Below are 23112 nucleotides of genomic sequence, written 5' to 3' on the forward strand. Positions count from 1 at the left end.
GTTTGACACATAATTATTGATATTTTACCTGCTGATTGTTTTCCTTACAGATCTCTCTAAACTTATGAAGTATAACCTTACAAATGAAATACTAAATAATTGAGAAGTGGTTTTGCTTTCTACACTTCTGAAATCATAGATTGACTACACCTTCATTCTCACTAAAAAATGTATCAGTTTTTTATAACTCTGCATAAAAATCAGAATCAGAATCAGCTTTTTTTGCCATGTATGTGCAAACATACAAGGAATTTGACTCCGGGCAGTCTTAAATAATAAATGCTGATAGACTATTATCATCCATATTATCAGAGCATCTACAACAAGTACATAATTAGCGATCAGGTATCAGTTTCTTCCGTTTTTTTTCTTAACAAAAGGGCACAAAAAGAACTCTTTGCGCCGACTTTCTCAGTAGTGTTCAAGTAGAAAAGGGTTCTCGTGTTCGGAATGCAGCGTTAGCGGGAAGAAGGAATGGCTCATAGATATTAGAAGCAAGTCCAAACACACATAATTGTATAATAACTATGATTAAAAGTGACAGTCTTGTTTTGTCTGCATTTTTTTGATTGTAAAAGTGTTTTCTGCGAAATTAACTGTTGTTAAATTGTAGTGGCAGCACCAAGCAGGGCAAAAGTAAGGGTATATTACAGGTTAGTTACTTAATTGCTCACTCTCTCACATCTTTTAAACTATTGTAAATTCTGTTCTTTACTCAATGTTATTTAAACACATATGGCATGTTGCATTGGTGGATTGTACCTTTAGTATAGAGTGTAACATTAGGCAACACATTTTTTGTTTTGTATTCTGTGAACAGAGGGTGGCTTAACAAACCACAAATCCTTAACTGAGTCGATGAAACTACTGTAGACATATTTTTTGGTTTCCAAACAGAAATGAGTTCAACCAAATCTAAGCAGTTTCATTCTGATTAAAGCTGAGAACGTTAAGAACCATTGTCAAAATGATTTTCCTTTCTATTTCACTCCAGTAGAGCAACACATATTAAAGACTGTGTATTCAGACTGCAAACATGCCTTTTGGAAAATAGCATGTCAGCAGCAGAGAAAGCAAGTGCATGGTAAATAGACTGCATTTATATAGAGTCTTTCTACCTTACAGGACAAAGGGCTTTACAATTTGCCTGTCATTCACCCATTCATTCAAATGTTTATATACAGATGGTGGTGGAGCTGCCATGCAAGCTGCTGGCCTGTCCTTTGGTTCTGTGTCTTATTCAAGGACACTTCCACATGCAGTCTTATCTCAGTTGTTATAGATATTTCAGAAACCTATTAGTAACAAATCCTATCTTATGATAGGAATTTACAGAGCCCTCCTAATTAAGAGATTTACCAAATTAGGAATCCTAAATTAGGATGGAATAACCCCCGCCCTAAATTAAAACAAATGCCAAAAATGTCACTATTGTATTAATAGGTATATGTCAGCTGCCGCTATGATTCATTTTAATGAAATTATTTTTAAGTTTTATTCTAATTAATCATTTAAATCAATAGATAACTTTAAGAAAACTTTACTCTCATCTAGTGACACAATTAGTACCTCTAGCTCCTCGTTACAGCTGAAATTGAACGCCCATCTTTTTGTCCATTATAGCAAACTAGCTAGCCAGTGACAAGTGAGAGCTGTTGACATTTTGGCTTGTCCATCTTGAGTAGCCTGCTGATGCATTCTAATCAAAGATGAAGCCTTGACATGAAAAGTGCAGATTGAAGAATCGGATGTACTGTTATAGTTCGGATTTCTTAAGATATAACAGGACTTTTGCGACACCAAGGAGTTTAGGAATTCCTTCTGTAATAGGAAGACGGATTTTTTTTCCTATCTTTGAAACTTAAGTTATGATAGGACAAGCAGTCAAGATGTTTTTCTGTAACGAGGCCCCAGGGATCGAACTGCCAACCTTGATATTAAAGGACGATCCGCTGTGCCTCCTGAGCCGCAGCCACCCAAAGTTCGTGTGGAAAAGACAATGCGGAGTGTGTCAACATCTAACTGTACAGCGATAGTTATACAAAGTGTAGTCCACTTTGTTAACATTTACCATTTATCTCCAAAACATGGTGATGATTGATCGATGGGATTGTATTTACTATGGTGTAGTTCGTCAGTTATTTATCTGTTATCTGATAAATTCCTACCCTAACCCTGAAAAACCTCCGATGTCACCTCTCACAGAGGCTTAAAGGCTGAAACAGTGGAACAATATAAATCTTTTTGCACAAAACTTGGGATATTAACTTTGCCATCTAACCTCGATCATCTTCCAATGTTAACAGATTGTTCAATTTACTATACATGGATGATCTGTGGACATTCTGTTTATTGTTAGAAGCCTTAATCAAACAATATTGCTTTTATTCATCACAGGAGGATGATAAAGAAGCAATAGCTCTGCTCGTGGGAGAGATTTAATGAGGTTTACAAATATGCACATACATCTTTAATATCGCAAATGGCCTTTTCTACAGTTAGTCCTTTATCACACATTAAAAATCGCATACTCTCTAACAGAGCTTGGCAGGCCAATATCATGAAAAGTAGTGTCAACCCACCTCAACAGCACATTTTAGCACAATACGATTTCCATTGTAAAATAGAATTTTAAGTGTAGAACTGTGGACTGAGATGATACAGAAAAGGACTGTAGCACAACTTCATTTGTCGTCCTAGTCTGCTCCTAAGCTGCCTGTAATGGTTCAGTCACGGACTCTAATGGGAAATATGCAATCTCCACATTAAACACAACAGGCAGACAGTTCTTCACAAGAACAAACTTAGAAATACAAATACTGGAACATTATTATATTAATTGAATACTATAATATACATATTTGAAGGTGGGTGGGAGAGTGTAGATTGTGTAAATTACAGTAGCAGAATATTAAAGCATTTTGTCACAGAATTAAAACAAAACCTAGTGTGAATATATTTAAATTAATTACTTTACATTTGAAGACAACTGTAAGCTTGTGGTGGGCCAGTTAGAAATAGATTTTGGGGAAATTATGACTGAGATAGCTCTTTTATCTCAGAGATCTGCACGATGGGCTGGAAGAGGTTTTTTTTATGATCTTCAGGGTAGGCGTCACTCTTCGAGTCGACAAAGGCCAGAATAATGTCACAGGGCCCATCTGGGATAAGCCTGAACATCCACAAGTTGTGGAATAAAGCTTTGAGCATACAGATGTTCACCTCAATCTAGGATTTAGTCCTACTGTGGACCAAGCTGAGGGTCAGTACCTCTTTCACCAGCTAGGAATACATCAAACTCCTGGATTCATATAAGGGCTACAGTTCATTTCTTTTTTGTTTAAAACTATCCTCACAAGTCTTTACAAAAGTATTGTGAATTGGAGCCTGGCCACTCACAGTGATGACGTGAGCTCCATCACAAGTTATCTTGACTGTTCAGAAAAGTCGTAATTAGTTGCAGTATTTTTCTGAAGTGAAGCTTTTTGCAGGTAGATGATAACCCGCTCTGTCTTTACGTGCACCTTAATGCTATAGAACGACTTTCTTTCCAGAAAGTCACCTTCATTTACCTTGATGGGCTGTGAGTTTTGTGAGTACAGCCAATTGCACTGGGAAACCCTGAAATATAATTAACCGATCTGTCCTGAAAGGTCTTCACATAATATAATAATAATAATAATTTCATGTTGAAACTGGAAAAACTGAAGGTCAGGTCAGAGGGAGAGTGAGGGGATGACATGCAGTAAAGGGCCGAGGGTTGAATTCACACCCTGGGAGGAATTCAGCCTTTTTGTAAGTAGGCCTCCTTGTCTCACCTGGTAGAGCGGGAGGGCAGATTTGATTTTACTTGATTTTCTTCCATCTGTGTTTCTTCCTCCAGTGGCAAATGAAGATGGGGATAGCTCCAACAGGCCACAGGCCAGTTTTGCACGTAAGTTTTCCCTTTGTTAATTATTAGTCAGTTTACTTGATTCATTCATTTCAGTTCATGTTACTTTTCAGATTAAAGTATTAAAGGGTCATTTTACTTAAGTTAATGAGTTAATGAGATATTAGCTGCTTAGACTCTGCTCTCTATTGTCTTAAAATAGAATGTAACTGTATGAAACAATAAATCACACCTTTGGGAAACTGGTGATTTTAAATTGGTTTATGCGCTGGTAAAGATTAATAACCCTGCTATAAAGACTTTATAAATATTATACTATTTGTTGTCTATAATAAGCACATTACTTTAAAAGATGAGCTAGCACTGATGACATACATCCACATGGGGGCAGCATTACAAAGGCATAAAATGATCTTACTTCCTTATTGCTGAGATCCTGAAAGCCATTCAGTGGAGATTTAACAATTCTGCTTTTTGTACCATAAGTTATACAAACTACGACATGGTAAACAAATGAGAGCTTAATTCATGGCACTATTCAAAATAACTGCAACACCTCTAAGGCGTTTGATGTTATTCTCTTTTTTTTCCCTGCAGGCTCAAAGTCCCAGAGTGCTTTGTGGAATGCCATCACGGCGGGTATGGGGATCAAAGGCAAAGAGCAGAAGGCCCCCCTGAATGACCCACGGAGTCCTGAAGAGATCCTGGCTGACGATCTTCCTGCAGCAGATCAACCAGATGCTACAGAGAAAACGGCCATCAGGTTTGCTGCTGTCAGGTTGCTTATAAGAAAATAAGGCTGTTTATTATTTGTTCATTATTATGGATTAAATCCTGTGTCAGGCTGCAGTGGGACATCGACAGCCATGTCCAGCTCATTATCTTGTGTAGTGTAATTTGCATACAGTCGATATTCCTTTCAACATAAAGGAGAGGAAACAACCCAATGTTTACAACCATTCACCACTCAGCATTGTGTATTCATCTGATATTTAGACTCCGTTTAACGTGAAGTTGATTATTAAGTTCGCAAGATTTGAAGCGGGCCCTCTGCTTGCTTTCTATGAAGAGGATAATCTTCTACCTGACATTTAACATTCTTTATTCACTGACACTCACACACACACACACACACACACACACACACACACACACACACACACACACACACACACACACACACACACACACACACACACACACACAGTGGTAATTGCTATGTATGGCTGCTGACCTCAAGGGATGTGGGCAAGATTGATTCCACCTTGATAACAAGGACTTCAAACCACCATTAACATAATTTGTTGTCACTTTTAGAATATTGAACGCCTTTAACGCCTGATTCCAATTAACCTTGATGGCTCTGGAGACCGTTACAAATGTCGCAGGTGGGGAGACGTAAGCATTTGTAAGAGGATACTAAAAATGCACCTAGTGTGCGATAACAAGCTTTTGATTTTATGCAAAGTAGACAAGGAGTTACGGCAAGCCCATTTGGAAAGACTGCATTTTTTCAACGTGTTTGTGTTGCAAGCATTCACAGGGACTCATAATTTATGGGGTGTGTGCGGTATGAGATTGTGGAAATCCCATTGAACTATTGTCTCATTTTCTTTTTCTACTTCTCTGAAAGTCTCACTGCAGTAACACATGCTTCTTCTGTGGTGTTTCTCTATGCTATCTCGAATTACAGCACTGTTGTTCTTTGCCATAGTGTTCCCCCAGAAGTCTTTTTCCAGATTATGATGGTGACAAGGAGAAAGTGATTTTCCACTTCCCTGGACTCGTTTTTAGAGAAAAACAGTCAGAGCAGGAGCGCTAAAAGCACTCTCACCTTCCATAGAGGAAACACTTAATTTGTCTGCAGAGACAGCGACATTTTAGTGTCATACTATATTAAGACATAGCTTTAGCTTTAAGCAGGGTGGGGGAAAATGTACAGCACAAGCCAAATGCTGCTACATCCTTGGCTGAGGTTGAACAAATTGCATTTGTCTTCTGGCCTGCACGAGAATGATTAATTTCAGAAGCACAACGAGTTTACACGAAAGGAAAACTATGCCAAAAATCACCCTAGCTGCCAACTTCTTATTTATGAAATGAGTTTGACTTGTGAGTGATTTACTAGTTAATGTGGTCTCTAGAAAATAACTTAGTTTGCCTTTTTTTTGTTTTGATACATCCATTCCACGTGATTCATACTCCTCAACAGACAGCCATCTTTTTCCTTACATCTTTGTCTGGGACATCCCACTCAGATCAGGGGAAGTCTGCGGCCAGGCCAACAGTGGTTAATAGAGGGCAGATCCACAGGGAGTAGTAGGGAACTACATCTGAATGACAGATGGCAAGATTATGGCACAAGGTGATTAAATGGCCGAGGAACTAGAAGTAATCCATAAAATGATGTAACCACCGTGTCACCTCTGAGGCCAGAGCTGGCTGTTATCCTCCAGGCGATGATAATTAGATTTTATTGGAGAACAGAGAGGGATCATGTGAAGTGTAGCAGGCTGGGTGAGTGAGTTAAGGACATGGACCTGTTTTGAAACATGTTGCAAAAACCAAAAGTATTATCTTCAGGGCAGGGCCAGACATGCCGCTAATACTGATTATCAGCTCAAAGGCTTGGATATGTAACAGATTCAAGAGGCCAATTGGCTTTCTGTCACACTTGATGGGCAGCTATCATGGGAGAAACATATTGAAAATATTGTTAAGAAAATGGGTAGAGGAATATCATACATTAGAAGATGTTCCTCTTTTCTTACCCCTGCCTCTAGAGTGCTAGTGGCCCATGCACTAGTTTAACGTCACCTTGATTGTTGGCCAGCAATCTGGTCGGGACTAGCCAAAAAAGATCTGTCTGAGCTCCAAATAGCTTGGAGTAAAAGCTGCAAGCCTCTCCCTGCCCTGGCCATTAGGAGTGATACAGTATGCAGATCTGTAACGTATAGAGCCATGTGGAACAAGTTAAAAATGATAATTGAAGCAGCCAGTAAGCAAGTTTTTAAAGACTGCTGAATGCACACAACAATAACCACACAGTTAATTAATCAAACTGAACAACTATAATGAAATGCAATTTAATGCGTAATGATGCTGTGACATTTTTTATTTGTGCTCCTGTTTTAAACGTTATGATTTGTTGTGTGCGTGGGCCCCAGGGAGAGTACTTGCTTCCTTATTGGCAGCTAATGAGGATTCAAATAACGGACTGTGATCATTAACTGGGGTTGAATAAAAGTGAAAGTCAGTCGAACTACATGAATTTGTCATGAATATGACAGAATTCAAATTTTGAATTTTTTTGTTGTTTTTTGGGCGGGGTTTCCTTTTAAAGAATTGTGCTATTTTAATTAGGTCCATTTCCTTCCAAGTATCCTAATCGCTCAATTATGTGCTTCTGCAGGCTTAGTTTTCCACTTTACAAATCTACTTGATTATTTTTTCCCCATCTATTTTCAGATGAGCTGAAAGACTGCCTCACACTTCAGATACGTTGAAATGGTTTCAGGATTACAGCTGCTGCTACAACACAGTTGAGTGCATGCTTAGTCACACAGTGAGGGACAGAAAACAACATGGAGCCATTAGTGTATAAACACACGCTGACTCATCTGTGCAGCTGGTGTCATGCTGTTGTTTCTTCTCATTAGGGGTGCCTTATGCATTTTAAAGCACTTGCTAGCTATTGAATTGGCTATATGGGGTTTTAATGCAGAAGATGAAACTGACAACTTTTCAATGGCATCGTTAATTAAAACTGTTGTGTCATTGTTTACCCTAGTCCATGGTCACTCCAATATACTACTTGTAGCATGTTGTTTTTATAGTGTTACTATTGTACTAGTTAATTTGCTGCGGATACAACCTAAAACTCTAATATTCTTTCTTAATAGAACTCGTGTACCCATCACCTTATATCACCAATTGCAATTTATATGTGAGAGGACTAATTAACCGTCAATAACTTTATCTTGATACTTGCCATTTGGTGTGAAAGCATGTGAATGCTTTTTAAATTGTCTCCATTCTACCTGCTGATGAACCAGACAAACATCTTAACGGTTCTCATTAAGATATCAGTGTGGGATTTGAGTACAGTGCCTTAATCATCATTTCCATCAGCAGTCACTTCTCATCCCTTTCCACCAGTTCGATTGATTGATTGTTTTTCATTTCTATTTAAAATTGCAGCTCTGCTTGCGCAGGGAAACCTTTAAAGGAGTAAAAAGCACAAAATGCCATGAAGGTTATTTCAATTCTAGTCCCAAGAGGTTAGTGGAAAGGTTTTGTGCAAAAGATAAATCATTACTCATCAGTCAAAATCATGTTTTTATTAGAAACTGAATATCGTTGTATTCCACACGAGGTAAAGTTCTGTTGTGATTTGAGGGTAGGAACCAGCAGCTTTTATTTTATTTGATAAACAATATGATCAACATGTTTTGTTATAACATATATTTTGATAATGTTATTAGGAATAGTTCAGTTCTGAAGTCCTTAGTGAACAAAATAAGCCAAAGCTAGTGATTAATGTATAAGAATGATTTATTAGAATTATTGATGAGTAATGATTGATGGAGACGACGGAGATGAAACAATCATTAAACATCTGTGTAATGTATTGTCTGCAACAGTGTTATTTTTAAATACATAAAAAAAAAACTGACTGGAAACGCTGGAAATAAGAAGGAAGAAAAAGTCAAAATTTGGCAGAAAACATGAACACAATAAAATCTAAAGTTGACAAATTGCAATGGAAACAGACTTTTTCCGAATACATAATGGCACGATTAAGTATGTTGCTGTTTGCATTCATTTGAGATTTAACTGGTATTCTTTAACTTACATCATCTAATTGTGCCTACTTCTTCTGCAATTGTTTAATGCCACGGGACTGGAGAATTAGGGCAACCAACTGTTTTTCTCGAGGACCCCCGACTTCTCATATTTACACAGTACAAGATTGAAACATGCATCGATCTGCATTTTCTTTTTCACATTTTATGAATATTTTGTTAAGATCCACACTATATATGGATGGAAACTTGGTATGACTTCTGCTTGACTTGACTAATAAACACAAAAATCTTGTAAATGTCTTGTAAATGTAATCATACATAGCTAGAGAGAGATACAGCCTAATAAACCATGACCAGTAAGATGGCACTAAAGGCTTACCATATTGTGACTTGTACATTTTGAGTACAAACAGTCTTATACAAATTGAGTATTCACTCACCACTTGTCCAAAAAACTGTTGGTGTTTTTTCCCCAGCAGTTTGTTCACACAGTCATGCACACATGCAGCTGAGACTCAGACACTGTTCCGTGGTCAGCTGTGTGATTTATCTACTGGTTAATTGGATGCTGTGTGCTGCTGTGAACTTCACAGTTGATTAAGGCGCTTGTCTCCATCGTGGCAGCACACAGCTTTGGAGGCTGACCTGTAGGTTCAGAGACCTCGACTGACCTCGTCTGTGCAGCAACAACCTCCATCACTAGCCTCACTAGCCGGCTAATGAGCCTCCGCTGACTGTGACTTAAAGCACATGGGCAAATGGCGGAGCTATTTATCTAAATGATTGAGGCATGACTTCCGGTTTGGCTGAGATGGAGTAGATCAAAGCCCTCTCTGCTGAGTTCAAAGCCTCCATTTCAACGCTCGAAGCAAAGCCTGACCACGTCCACGCCACAGTGTCCGACCCTGCTCAGAAGACAGACTCCCTCGAGGTAAATGCAAATTTACAGGACGAGCTTCTGCTAACACTGGAGGCCTCCCGTGCCGCGCTAACAAAGAGCAACGCTAAGCTGCTGGCTAAAGTCAGCGACCTGGAGTCCCGGAAACGGCGCAATAACATCAGAGTGATTGAATTACCAGAATCTGTTGAAGGTCTGCGGTCAGCAGTCTTCTTCGCAGAGCTGCTCATGGAGGTTTTCGGGGAAGACTTTTTGGAATCACCGAGTGTGACAGGGCTCACCGCACACTGAGCTGAGAAACCAAGGCCGGGGCAGAGACCACGGGCTTTCATCATCAGGCTGCACAGGTAGCAGGTGAAGGAGAAAATCATACGCGTAGCCCGCACCAGGAGAGGCAAGCTACAATACAGAAGGTCTCACACCGCCATCTACGAGGACTACGCTGCGGAGCTGGTGGAGCAGCACCAGAAATACAGAGAGGTGATGTCGGAGCTTTACAACCTGACTCATAATAGTTGGATCTGTGAAAATTTTAGAATGTCAGCGGTCGGAGAGGTTAAGGTTTTCACAGAGGGGATCTTTGGAAGCACATCAAAAAACCTGGGACCCTGCTGTCTGCCACATAACGCCACATATTTCTGGATTGGGCTTTTATACACTATGCTACTGTATAAGAATGGGCAGTGGTTTCAGCAGTAGGGAATACAATAAAATAATGGAACTGTGCCAAACCTCTAATGACATATTTATTCAAAGTTCATAGTGAACCAAAGTATGCACTTATGTAAGCGACACACGCAACACATTAATGGGGTCTGGGGTCATATAAAAGCTTTCAACCTTTGCTTTGGTCAATATTTGTATTCCTTTTTGTGCAGCTGATGACCTTTCACTGATAAAAATACTTTTGGTTATTGATTGAAGTATAGATCAATAGAGACTATTCAGGGGTTTTCCAGCTTGGTTGAACCAAAGATGTGTTTACAATTTATTATTATTATTTACAAGTGTAAATGTGAACAAAATTAAAACATTTAATTTCACTTAAAAAAATTAAATAAATGTGTGAAGCCCAAACAAAGTTGAGATGAAGACCAAATATTGTTAAATATTTATTTCCCCAGAAGAAGAGCATTAACATCCGCTGCGATAAGATCAGTCCATTTTCCTTAAATGCATTCCCAAATGGACTGAAAATACATTAAGGGGATTTATTTGAATCTGACCTCATCTTTACCTCATACCTCCTGACCTCACTCAATAAGAGTCTTTTCATTTTCCCCACATTACAGCCTTTTAATGCATTATGTGAATTGCACCAGGTTGTCAGGTTGATATTGTAATAGTATCAGAGAAGTTACAGGTTTGAAGCACTTAAGGGGGCAGCAGAGTATTTTTTCTGCACAGCGAACATTTCCTGTTATGTTTGTCACTTTGAGCTGTGTGAGTTACAGTGAGTGGCGTTCCCAGAGCCTTGACCCTGAAGTGAACTCTCAGACAAAAAATCACCACCTTTCGTGGACTATTTGATGGTTGTCATAATTATTTTCTCTGGCAACAGAGACACAAGTTAGAATGAGTTTCAAACATGAGCATTTGTGTCCACAAACACTTGTTTTTGAATATCTTTGGAAGACATTACATGCAAACTGGCCATCATTTGTGCACAATTTAAACTTAATTTAAACAAACCTTATGTCATGTTTCTTTCCTGCTCTGTGTCTGTCTGTGAGTAGGTGGGCTTGCTGCTTTGGGTTATGAAACAATTTCCAAAATAAATATTATAAAACATACTTGACAGTAGAGTTAAAAGATAAAAAATAAAAATGAAGTAATATTTTTGAAATTCTATTCAATTATTACAACTTTATTTATCTCTGTAAGCGCAATTGTATGCAGCTTGTCACCCAAATACACAGATTAACACATTGTAAGAAAGAAAAACACTGTTAATCATAACCATAAAAACTTCATTTTAATTTTTAATTTAAAATAAAACATAGATGAATTGGTAATAAATGCATTGATTATTACCTATGCATATCTAAACAACAATCTAAAGGGATATACAATCAAAAAGATATTACTGACCAAAATAGCCCCATGTTTTGTGAAAGGGATATATTGCAAATCTCAATGAAATGCAACACTCAACGCCAGAGCTATTTACACCTGTAAGCTGCTTTTAGTACTTTGTTTGAGTTATCCAGTCTGTATTTAGACTATACGGTTGCCTCCCAACAGCTCTCAATGACCCACTAATACCCTCAGTTAACCCCATCTAAATGTGTAGGTAGCATTTCCAACTAGCTCAGACAGCCAACGTACTCCACCTGTCCATGTGTAAAAAACACTGTATAAAGTATAATCAGAGGTGGACAGTTAAGTGTTTAGTAAGCTAAAGGGACCCAATTTCTGGACCAAATCAAAGCTAAAATGCAAGTCAAGTGACATGATTTTTATCAGGTGGCAAGAAGGATGGCTCCAATAGGATGTTGCTCTGTGCCTGCTGAAGTAGTAGTAATGTAGGCAAGGTAGGTTTTCTAATATGCTGGTCACTTAGTGAGCCATTAGTATTAGTATTAGTAACCTATGAGGTTGCTCTCAGGTCAACAATGCTGACAAAAGGCCTTTAACCATGTTAGCAGGTGTGAGGCTGTCCTGTGGCACACCAGTGCTTTGAGTTAAAGGCCGACATCAGTATGCTAACATGGTCACAAGTGAGAATTTTGACCTGCTGGTGGCGTTAAAAACATTGCAGGATAACTGCAACTTCTCCTAATTTAAACAATATAGTCAGACATTTATAATAGCAATCTGAGCCTGTCAGTGGTCATGGTGCGCAGGTGCCCTATTTGATGACATTGCATGCTCATGACAAATTTCAAAAGTTGCCATTAGTCACATACACAGAAATACATCAGGGAATAGTGTTCAGGTTGAACATACTGGAATTCCCCTATAACATTTAAATGCCACAGAAAAGTGAATACAAATAGGAACTTTTCCTTCCTTCTGTTCTCATGCCACTTATTCGCGTCCAACATAAGTGAAAAACCTATCTTCATGCAGTGGTAACAGTTTGGACCTGTATAACTATGGGTGTAAAAGAGAAGACTCATTTTCCTGCCTCAGTGCTACTCAATCGATTGCTTCCCTCCTCTCCTCAGTCCTCAGTTGAGCTGTTGTGTATGCATCACCTTCGACCTATAGGAATCTCTCTTGGGGATGAATAAAGATAAATTATTCTCTGGGGTTGGTTTCCACCTCCATCACTCTGCAAATAAATGTACCTTTATGGCCAGGTGCCTTCAATTTCCCCCACTCATCCTTCCATCTCCACTACATCCAACACAGCAGGATGAATTAAGTATAGATGGGAAACCATACCGTATTTTGTGATAGATGATCTTCACCAAAATGTGGTCATTACCGCAAAGGCGATTGCTATTTTGATGCATAGATATTCTTATCGACTTGCCTGGGAAATTTAAATGAGTTTTGAATTTTTCATGTACCTCCAAATGGCCGGGGCTGTTAATGTCTTGATTTCAATGTGTGAGCTTTGAGGGAGCCCAAGCCCGGTGACAAGAATACCTTAGCAGAGTGTAATTTTCCAGCAAGTCCCTCTGTCATAGTCATGTACGAGTAATTCATTCTACCAAGACTTGACTCATTAGGTCTTTTCTGTGATAGTAATTAATCAGGGACATATTTTGATGATCATTATGTGAAGGATCACAATCACTTGAAATTGAATGAAATATTTGCTACATGCGTGAAACCCATTCAGACATACAGTATATTATTGTTGTAGCCCTCCCCCAAGGCAACGCTTTTATTCCCATTATGCTATATTTGCTTCTAATCCTTTGAACTTGGATTAGACATGTGATGAATTTTGCATGCTTTGTGTGGACACGTATCTGTGAGAATGTCTTTCAAGCCGCTAATTACTCAGATTCCTCAGCGATAATGACATATTATTTAGAAATGAACCAACAAGAAAAATACCTCTATGTACTTAACATTGTTGCATTGTCCTTCTCACCATTGAGTGGTCCAAACTAGCCACATTGCTGCAATCCATAAGGTGTTTCATTCATCAGTCGGCAATGTAATTAGTAAGTATTCTCTGAGAGATTATTTTGGTACAAAGGCTCGGGGCCACATCTCTGTCAACAGAACTGCATTCTTGAACCTGCTATTTTATGCATCAGAGAGCTTTGTTTCTAGTGAATGTGAGAGGCTAAAAATATTTTCTCTTTAGCCCTTTATTAGATAATATTAGATCTTTTTAATCAAACATCTTGAAATGAAAGTTGTCGAATATAACCAAGAAATCCACATTGAAATGAATCAGTGATAAATACGTACTACATTATTATCATTATCATCATCATTATTTTTTGGCAGTTTTCCAAGCTTTTATGATATAGGACAAACAGGAAATGTGGTGAGAGAGAGAGGGGGAGACATGCAGCAAAGGGCCGCAGGTCGGGGTCAAACCCGCTGCCACTGCCTCGAGGACCTTCAATCTTTCTTCAAAAGCAGTCATGCCTACTTTCTTACCTCAACACTCCTGGCTTATCACTGCTGGATTGTCAGTTTAAAAAGTTCATTATTGTCCAACCACCCCCAATTCATCTGTTAGAAGGGCTTTTTAGGGAGCGGTTACATCCAATGTGCTTCATTTGAAGCGTACCCACATCTCAACCATTCATTTAAGTTAATGTTGTGAAGATCTCTATTTTGTTCTCTTTGGCCACACCTATGGCGATAAGCGGAAATTGTAGGTGTGTTTTTGGATCTATTTTTCACTGTCACTTGTTTTTGAACTACATTATCTGTAGTCATCGTTCTTTTCTTCATTTGTTCCACCATAGTAACCAGTACACTGCTTCACACACAAGCGAGTTGAAGAGGAGTCTGTTGCGTTAACTCCACCTACCCTTTCTGGCGCATCAAGCATTGCTGGATGATTATTAAAAATGGTCACTAACTGTGCGCATCTTGTGATTTTTCTCTGGGAAGTCGCTAGACACCCAGTTCGTAATGCTGCAAATGCAAGGGCTTTCATCGCTGGGCCATTTTCTAAACCACCATTGCTACATCATTTGTCGATAAATAGTAACTTCCCAGACATTTGTTTGAATAAGATCTTCAAGGTTATTACTTTAGTCATAATTCATGTGCCATAACCACAATCTTTCAGCATAAAACCCTTGTTATGCTGAGTCATCCAATACTGACATTTTTGTGTGGAGGTGGTGGAGCATGAAGGTAATCAGAAAATCTGCTTTTAGTGAGAAGAGCGCATTTCTTCTTCTCTTCCCACACCCAGATCATAACATCTGAATCTTGCAGCGATCCACTCAAGAGTCAGCTGTAAAATTCTAACTACTTTTCAGTCAGCATTATTTTTATTTTTCGGCATAAACACTTACAGTAATTCTGAGTGCAGTGGATCTTAAATTGACCTTCCAAGTCCTTGCACTGCTTTTGACAGAACCTTTCTCACCAGGCTGAACCTTGTTCAGTGTCACATTTACACATACAGAGGACATCAGGTCCCTGGGGCGTAAACCTGTGAACAGCAAGCAGTGAAATGTGAAGCTACTGTACTGTTGATGTTTCCCCTCAAGTTGACCTGTCAACTCTAGCTGTTGCTTGAGGTCTCCTGGGGGCTGGCATACCTCCTCAAAAGGGGAGGAAAAACACAGTGATGGAGAGTGGATTGAAGAAAGGCAGATAGAAAGAGATAATAAAACTGAATGCCAAAGACAGAGGGAGAAAGAGTTATAGATAAGTGCACCTTTGAAGAGAACATCAGCGGGCTTCATGGCACTCAGGCAGACCTCCCCTCCCTCCTCACGGACGACCCATCTCAGCAGATGAAAGCAGGGGCCTCTTTGAGGTGGCACCCTTGCATTATCCCTCCACCCTGCATCAAGTAATTGAAAGACCTAAGATCATAGTAGGGGGCTCAAAATAAAAAGGGTCTGGACTGAGTCATCTTTGGAGGTTTTGGACTTGCAGAAAATGAGAAGACTCGTTTTTTACTAGATTTTCGAAGGAGCAAGCTAAGGAGGAGAAGGAGAGAATACAGCAACGTAAAGGGCTTTAAATAACATACTCTATAAAGCAATATAATGTAATGTCTCTTGTCAGGCGAAGTGACATAGAACTGAAAACGGTGAAATCACTTTCAGAAAGAAATATAATGATTTATTAATCAAATCAAACATTTGTCTTATTTGTTTATAACCTTTCATAGTGGTTATTGAAATACAACATGCTTTGCAGGTTAAGTTAATAATAATGAAATGGAGAATAAAAGTGAACATTGAACAGTGAAGAAATTGTCCACACTAGAAAAAAAAAGCAGAAATTAGAGTACACAACACGGTTGATTATGGGACGGTCCTGAATGACCTCAGTGGATCAGAGTAACCTCAGTCAAATGTATCTATGCACTGTCTGCACGCTATTTAATCCTCTCTGGCACGGCATTTAATATGTCGCGGCAGATGTATTATCTACATTTTCAGATTAATGCATTACAGATCTAAAGCTGTTGCATTTGCAGTGTATGTTTTCATCACTGAATCTTGATCTACACTTCTATCAAAGTCTGTATTTGCTTCATGACACGTACCTTTACATTCTTGATGAAATGAGCATGTATGTAAAAGTCTGCTTTATGAACCAGAGGGTGAAAAAGCTGGGTCATTGTTGCAGTCTCTGAAGGGAAAAGGTTCCATTTAAAATCTTTTCTTTAACCACTAATTCAGGCACTCATACCCTTATCATCCCTTCTCATAAAGGTCTCTCCCTACTGTTCCTCTTCATCCCTACTCATTTGCCACCCTCATTCCCTCTGTTTTTTTTTTCCAGTGGATAAAACAGAACATGGTTTCTCATTATCAGCCAGACTCCTCCTTCTCTTTGACTGCTGGTGTTTCTCCTCCTTCCCTCTTGTGTGGAGAGCTCGGCAGTGAGCGTTAATCCCGGATTGCGCTGCCCTGCCGTCTGCATCCCGTTGTTGCTGGGGGGGGCATGGCACAGCTCCAGGACCCCTGTGCTCACTCAGGAGAGAAGTGAACGAATGAGAGAGTGAGAGAGAGTGAGAGAGAGAGAGAGAGAGAGAGAGAGAGAGAGAGAGAGGGAGAGGGAGGCAAGAGAGGGAGAAAGGAAAGAGGTACAGTTGGGCTCTTTCACGACAGTCAAAGCTGCTCGAGCATTACACTGCAGTGTTGTTGAGTTTCAGTCACACACTCTTTCACATCAACAAGGGGAAAAAGAGAGAGAACAAGGAAGGATGACGGCCAGTTTGTCGCAGCTCTGGGTGCAAATGTGAATGAAGAAAGAGGAAACCTTGGTCACATCCTGGGTTCCACTAAATCGCAACCTCGCTCTGCTCGGTGCTGCGTCTTCTCCACTGCTCATAGTTAAGAGGGATTAAACTTCTTTGTTTTTTTGATCTCTTGTTGGAACATCCGAACTCTTTGAGTCTCAGACATGGAGTCTCCCACCAAAGAGATCGAGGAGTTTGAAAGCACATCCCTGAAGTACCTGCAGCCGGAACAGATAGAAAAGATTTGGCTCAGGCTCCGGGGACTGTGAGTATATCAACTTTTATGGTTTTCAACAAGTCTGTGTGTGTGTGTGTGTGTGTGTGTGTGTGTGTGTGTGTGTGTGTGTGTGCGTGCGTGTGCGTGTGCGTGTGCGTGTGCGTGTGCATGTGTGTGTGTGTGCGCATGTGCGTGTGCGTGCGTCTCTGCCCCTGCCTCTGTATGAGTTAAATTTGTGCTTGAGCTAGGCTTTTAATATTTACACCTGAATTTATCTGTAATACTGAATCTGTAATAACACAGTCTGATATAAACATATTACATATGACTGATATAAACATACAAGAAGTATACAGGATAAAGCTTCAGTGCCAAAATAAAAGCGTCACTTCAAACTATAGTTTTGTTAACATCATGTGAAAGTAGCATCGTCCACATCTGTGCGTGTTTGCCAATTTGTGTGAGAGGAAAAAAACATGGATAAACTGATTGCTAACAGTGAAGTGAAAACCTAAAAACACACAGAGAAAGAGAATGGAATTACTCCAACCAAACAGCCCTGAGCAACTCTTTTGAACTGTTATGACTGATTTGTGTACTTTATTGGACAGCAAGGAAGAAAAGGAAAGTGCATCAGAGCTGTAGTGGTAACTGATGGATAGTTCCTCACACTTGCACTGTATGACTCCCATACACCAGCATTTTTTCAAAAGAGAGATCTCCTCATGCAAAATTCCCTTTTAACACCTGTTGGCCGTGCTGAATTATGATGAACGAGACTTGAATTACTGAAAGTGCATATATTTGGTTAAAGCTATAATGCTGTTTTTTTTAGTTTGTTTCTGCTCTTTGCACTTTTCACTTATTATTTAGCATTATTTTGCTTCTTATACACCCATACGATTTCTCTTTAAATAATACAAAAGCCTCCTTGCGCCTCTCATTTATCATTCCTGCCAGTATAAAATAACACACTCAATACTATAATATTACTTTCTCACATCCACCAACCAATCAACACCTCTATGACCTTTTGCCCAGTGAAGAGAGCCCCACACATTATATATGCAAGTTGAAGTGCGAATATTCTCTTTTCCATTTTCTGTTCTCCTCCTTCTTACTCAGTGGGGCGGAGACAGCGGTGTTGCTAGGAGGGTTGTGCTTAGAGAAAAATCTTTCATGTAACGTCTAGAGTGAATGAAATGCAGTATTCAATGAGACAACTACTGAGTGATTGAACCGTTTCATGTGCTGCAGTCCATCTATTAGCCTTCCTCTCCTCTCCTCTCACATCACTGTTTCACTTTTTTGTTTTATTCATGTCACGGTATTTCTATTGTTCCATGATTATTCATTGTTTCTCTCTCTCCTGGATCAGAAGCCTGATATGTGGGTCCCTCCACCATCATCCTCTGCCACATTTAGTTTCCTCGGATCACTTCATTGTCTCTTCCATTTGGGCAATGTGATAGGTCCCCTATCATACCCATCCGTCTTTTTAGAAATTTGATGGATAGTGAGTCAAATGATTGTAACAGGGGCCCGTCTTTTTTTCCTCATCACGACTACGCTGCAGTCTGGTGGGTGCTCTGAGGGCTCCTGTTGCGTGTCAGAGATCACATTAGCCTTTAATCTCACAGAGAGCCTCCCTCAGAAGAGAGGGAGCACTGACTGACAGGCAGCCGCCACAGATGTTGACGCTTCACAGTGTATGTTGTGTGTTTAGGGTGTGTGTGTGTGATTGGGAAAGATTGACTGTGCATGTGCTTGTGTGGATGATATAGATTGAATGGGTATTTGGCGGCTTGGTGACATTTACTGTATGTGCTGCCAGCTTATCCTAAGAGATTTGTTTTCCAGCTGTATGTTGCGTGTGTGTGTATGTGTGTGTGTGCTGTACTGGATGGCTATCGCAGCACTCTCTCTGGCACACCCATCCTCTATGGATAGAGAGAGAGAGAGAGAGAGAGAGAGAGATAGATAGAGAAAGAGAGGGAGATATATATATATATATATATATATATATATATATATATATATATATATATATAGAGAGAGAGAGAGAGAGAGAGAGAGAGAGAGAGAGAGAGAAAATTTGCTTTGGACAGTTTTCCCTTTGCTCAACCTTGAATGGCGCAGTCTGAATCCTTGTGACATTCACTGTTCAAGGCATGAACCGCGTGTTGTGTTTTATTACTTCCCTATGACAAATGGCCCATTTATGTTTTTACATCAGTGAATGGATTCCGATAAGTTTCCATTGATACATTAGATAACTGCGACACACCCGATCTCCCCGTCACCCCCTGATTAAAGGAAATCGATGAATTATTCAATCACTTGAACAGTTCGTCACAGAGAGCTCCCTTAATGGAAGGGGAACCTTAGATTTTGTCCAAGGAGGATCAAGGTGGCCATTGGCACTGTAAAGCTGCCAATCAGCTATACCGCCCCTCCCCCCAAATTGTCTTTAACAGACTAAAATGTTGCTTCTCTGTGACCTTTATAATTACAATACAAATAATTCCTGGAATTTCCATGACCCCCTTCAACCCACATCCTCATTATGCTGAGGACATTGCATTAAAGCCTTGTAATTAGAAGACGCTCTGTGTTGTTTTGTGTTGTGTTGACACACACATTTGGAAATAAAGCAAGCTCAGTGAGGTTGGGGGGCAAAAGGTTGGATCAAGGACAGGAGAGGAGGTGAGGAGAATAGGAAATGTCCATACATTCTGTCTTCATGACCTTACGGTTCCCATTTTGTCATTTATCCTTATTTTTCTGTCTCTTGTGTGCCTTTGTTATCCACTTCCTTCTCTTAAAACCTCTTCCACTTTTTTGTTTGACTATTTTGCATGAAACTCCCAACCCCATCTAAGACAACCATCTGACTTCCGGCCTTTTTCATTTGATTTGCTTGATGGACCTTAAGTGATTGATCTAATCTTTATGTCCCACTAGTCTTGAGGGAGCTCTTAACATATCTTCACAGGGAATAACTTCCTTAGCTTGCAGTTTTTCTCTGAGCTTTGGGAAAGATTGATATAGAAAACGATTGAGAAACAAATCAAGCTAAGTGCTTTGAATCCTGCCTGACTGGAATTTAAATCCATGTCTGTTGTTGAATGGCAGTGAGTCCATCTTTCCCTCCACTTTGCTATTTTGAGTGCCTGTGTGTGTGTGTGTGTATATATGTATGCATTGCGCTTTTAGAGGAACACTCTTCTCTTCATCGAGGTGTGGGTGTGTTTTATGCCAAATGTTAGGGTAAGTGAAAGTTGGTGTGTTTTAATGTGACGTAGGTTACCCATGTGTGTCTGTGTGTGGGTGTGTGTGTGTGTGTGCGTGTGCTTGTGTGTGCTTGTGTGTGTGTGTGTGTGTGGGCTCGTGTGAGCTTGTGTGCTATAGTAGGTAGGATGTCAGGGGGTGGAGTGTTGTGTGTGTGTGTGTCTGTGTGTGTTTGTGTGTGTGTCTGCATGTGTTTTTGCATATCGTTATGCCTCGCTTAAAGGCCCCATCTGCATAAGTGATTTTAAGCATTTGGCTTCTTTTAAATTTACAGTGTAAACAGAACTGAATAACATGACAGCTGGGACCCCAGAAAACCGAAAAGGAAACAACCAGTGCAATTAAACTTTGCTTATTTGCACATAATTGCTATAAATCTACACATTTTGTCCAGTATAATTCTTCTGGTTGCTTATTTGTATTTTTTCGGGACAATGTCCGATGTTGGAAGCACGTAGACTCTCATGCCAGAACATTTACATACTCTTACCTGAAACCTCTACTACTTATTTCTGTGAGGTTTGCTAGTTATTCTAAGTTGGATTCACCAAACATAACGCTTATTTCTACTTAATAAAGGCCACCTGTGCATGAGTACTGTAGGTGTGCGTTCATGAAATGTAATCATTTGCAAGGCTCATCAAAAGGCCCCCTGTTCCATTCTGTTAGTGGGCAGATTTTATTTTGAAAATTATTACCAAAGAGTGAAAAGAATAAAATCTTACTGCTGAGCTTCAAGTGTTGATGTCAGAAATCAGCCGACGTCTGTAGTCTTGTAATTAGGCCCAAAACAATTAGAACATATCAAGCTGCCAACGTGTCACCCGAACAGTGCTGAATTGTGACAGAAATAAGTAGTAAATGTGACACTGAGTTAGATGGTTAAAAAAAAAAACTCTTTAAAAAGCAAACTGGTCCATAAATGAGATGAGAGGAGCAGTATTTTATTATAAAGCAAGTAATCGTACGCTTTCAGATGCAACAGAGCATATGAGGATGCTGATATGTCAAATGAAATTTTTATTTTGCATTATATTTTTCTTCATTTCATATTCAAACTCCAAATTAATTCATTTAAAAGCACTGTGATTCTTATGTCAAGCCATGTTTTTTTTCCTGTTAAGAAGGCAGACTGTCAGCACATGACTCGCAACTTTATTTATACGTGTAAACATTTTAACAATAAGAACATTTTGGTAAATGCGACAAATCCCTTGCACGTGCTAAAAGTGAATCCGCTCGTTTGAATGGTTGTTGTCTTGTATCTCTGTCTTCCCATGTTAAACAGAACAATTAACATGGATACAAGAGTAACAATTCAATTGATGCCTCACTATCCTCATATTTGTTTTCTCTGTCAGGCGCAAGTACAAGAAGACATCCCAGAGGTAAGACTGCTGGGATTCTGGACCTCCTCCTCCTCCTTTTACTCCTCCTCATTCCTCCCTCCTTCCCTCCGCGTCTCCTCCTCCTTCTCCTCCTACTCTCGCCTGATCCCTGGACCTCATCCTGGACCTCTTCTTTCTCATTATTCATTATTGGTTGTCCTGAAAAACACTTTGCAACTTTGTTATGAAAGTGCAATTTGAATAAAAGCTGGTATTATTACTTAAATTGTATCATTATTATCCCCCTCTTTCATCCACCTTCATTCCTGAGGGTCACAGATCTTAGCTGAACAATTACTTGAAATACTCTTTCTTTCACACATTGCTCATTCCCTCTAGTGTTGATTCAAGTGTCATTACCAGATAACTGCCACGCTAATGTGTGATAGAAATTATGGGGAAGCAGTTGTTTGAGAACGATAGACAACTCACAGAACTTGAAAGCTTGATGAATAACTCGAGTGCCATGCATGTTATCGTCTTTATTATGAAACTCTCATTTGTTTAGTTCTGTTGGAGATGCTCAGGGGAAATCAGGCCCTCTATTAACTTGGACTTGTATGCATCTATTTACTAGCACGATAGCAGGGATTCATTAATGCCACTGGATGCATGAGTAATTCAGATTTAAGCACAATTTGTTAAAGATGTTTCTGTATTGATCTGAAACACCGTGATGATGTTTTCTGATGCAGAGGACATATTTCAGGGCTTCAGAGGACCAAAGAGACCTTTTAAAGTGTAAAACGTTCAAGTCCAATCTGGCAAAATGACTATGATATTTTTAGTCCAATATTTTGTATACAGTCCAAAGTAGAAATCAAACTAGGAAGGTATTCCCAGCTAAAATCACATTCATACTTTTTGGATGTCCAAGTCCTGCTTAAACCTTCACTTTTTGTATCTTCTCTACACGTACACACTGTCTGTCACAAGGAATAGTTCTTTGTGAGAGAGAAATCATTTCAATGATTTGTCAATGTTTTGAAATGGACAGTAGAGTGTAAAATGCATTCATTTTTTTTTTTTATCCTTATCAAAATTAAACAGGTAATCTTTGCTGTCTTCTGGAATTAAATAGAAGCATCCAGTTTTCACAACGAAAGGCAAAATCCCCCCAAAAGACCAAAACCAGCAATGCATTTGGTGTCTCTTTAATACTTTCTGACTTGGCTGACTTGTCTGTGGCAACCCCGAGACCATTTGTCCTATTTGAAGATGTAAACCTTTAGGTCGAAATATTGTTTACTTTTCAAAGTAA

General features: G+C 39.5%; 1 protein-coding gene across 1 annotated transcript in view; it reads left to right on the top strand.

Moving 5' to 3' along the window:
• The window catches only part of pde1cb (phosphodiesterase 1C, calmodulin-dependent b), a gene marked incomplete at both ends in the record, with an annotated part of 87915 nt that overhangs the window by 13396 nt on the left and 51407 nt on the right, over positions 1 to 23112 (top strand). The window contains 3 exons of the mRNA XM_083928602.1: positions 3884 to 3934; positions 4490 to 4655; positions 21825 to 21851. Of these exons, the coding sequence (XP_083784728.1) occupies positions 3884 to 3934; positions 4490 to 4655; positions 21825 to 21851 (244 nt within the window). The remainder of the gene's footprint in view (positions 1 to 3883; positions 3935 to 4489; positions 4656 to 21824; positions 21852 to 23112) is intronic.

This window comes from Echiichthys vipera (genome assembly GCF_963691815.1).
Source record: "Echiichthys vipera genome assembly, chromosome: 15".
In the NCBI taxonomy this organism is placed as follows: Eukaryota; Metazoa; Chordata; class Actinopteri; order Perciformes; family Trachinidae; genus Echiichthys; species Echiichthys vipera.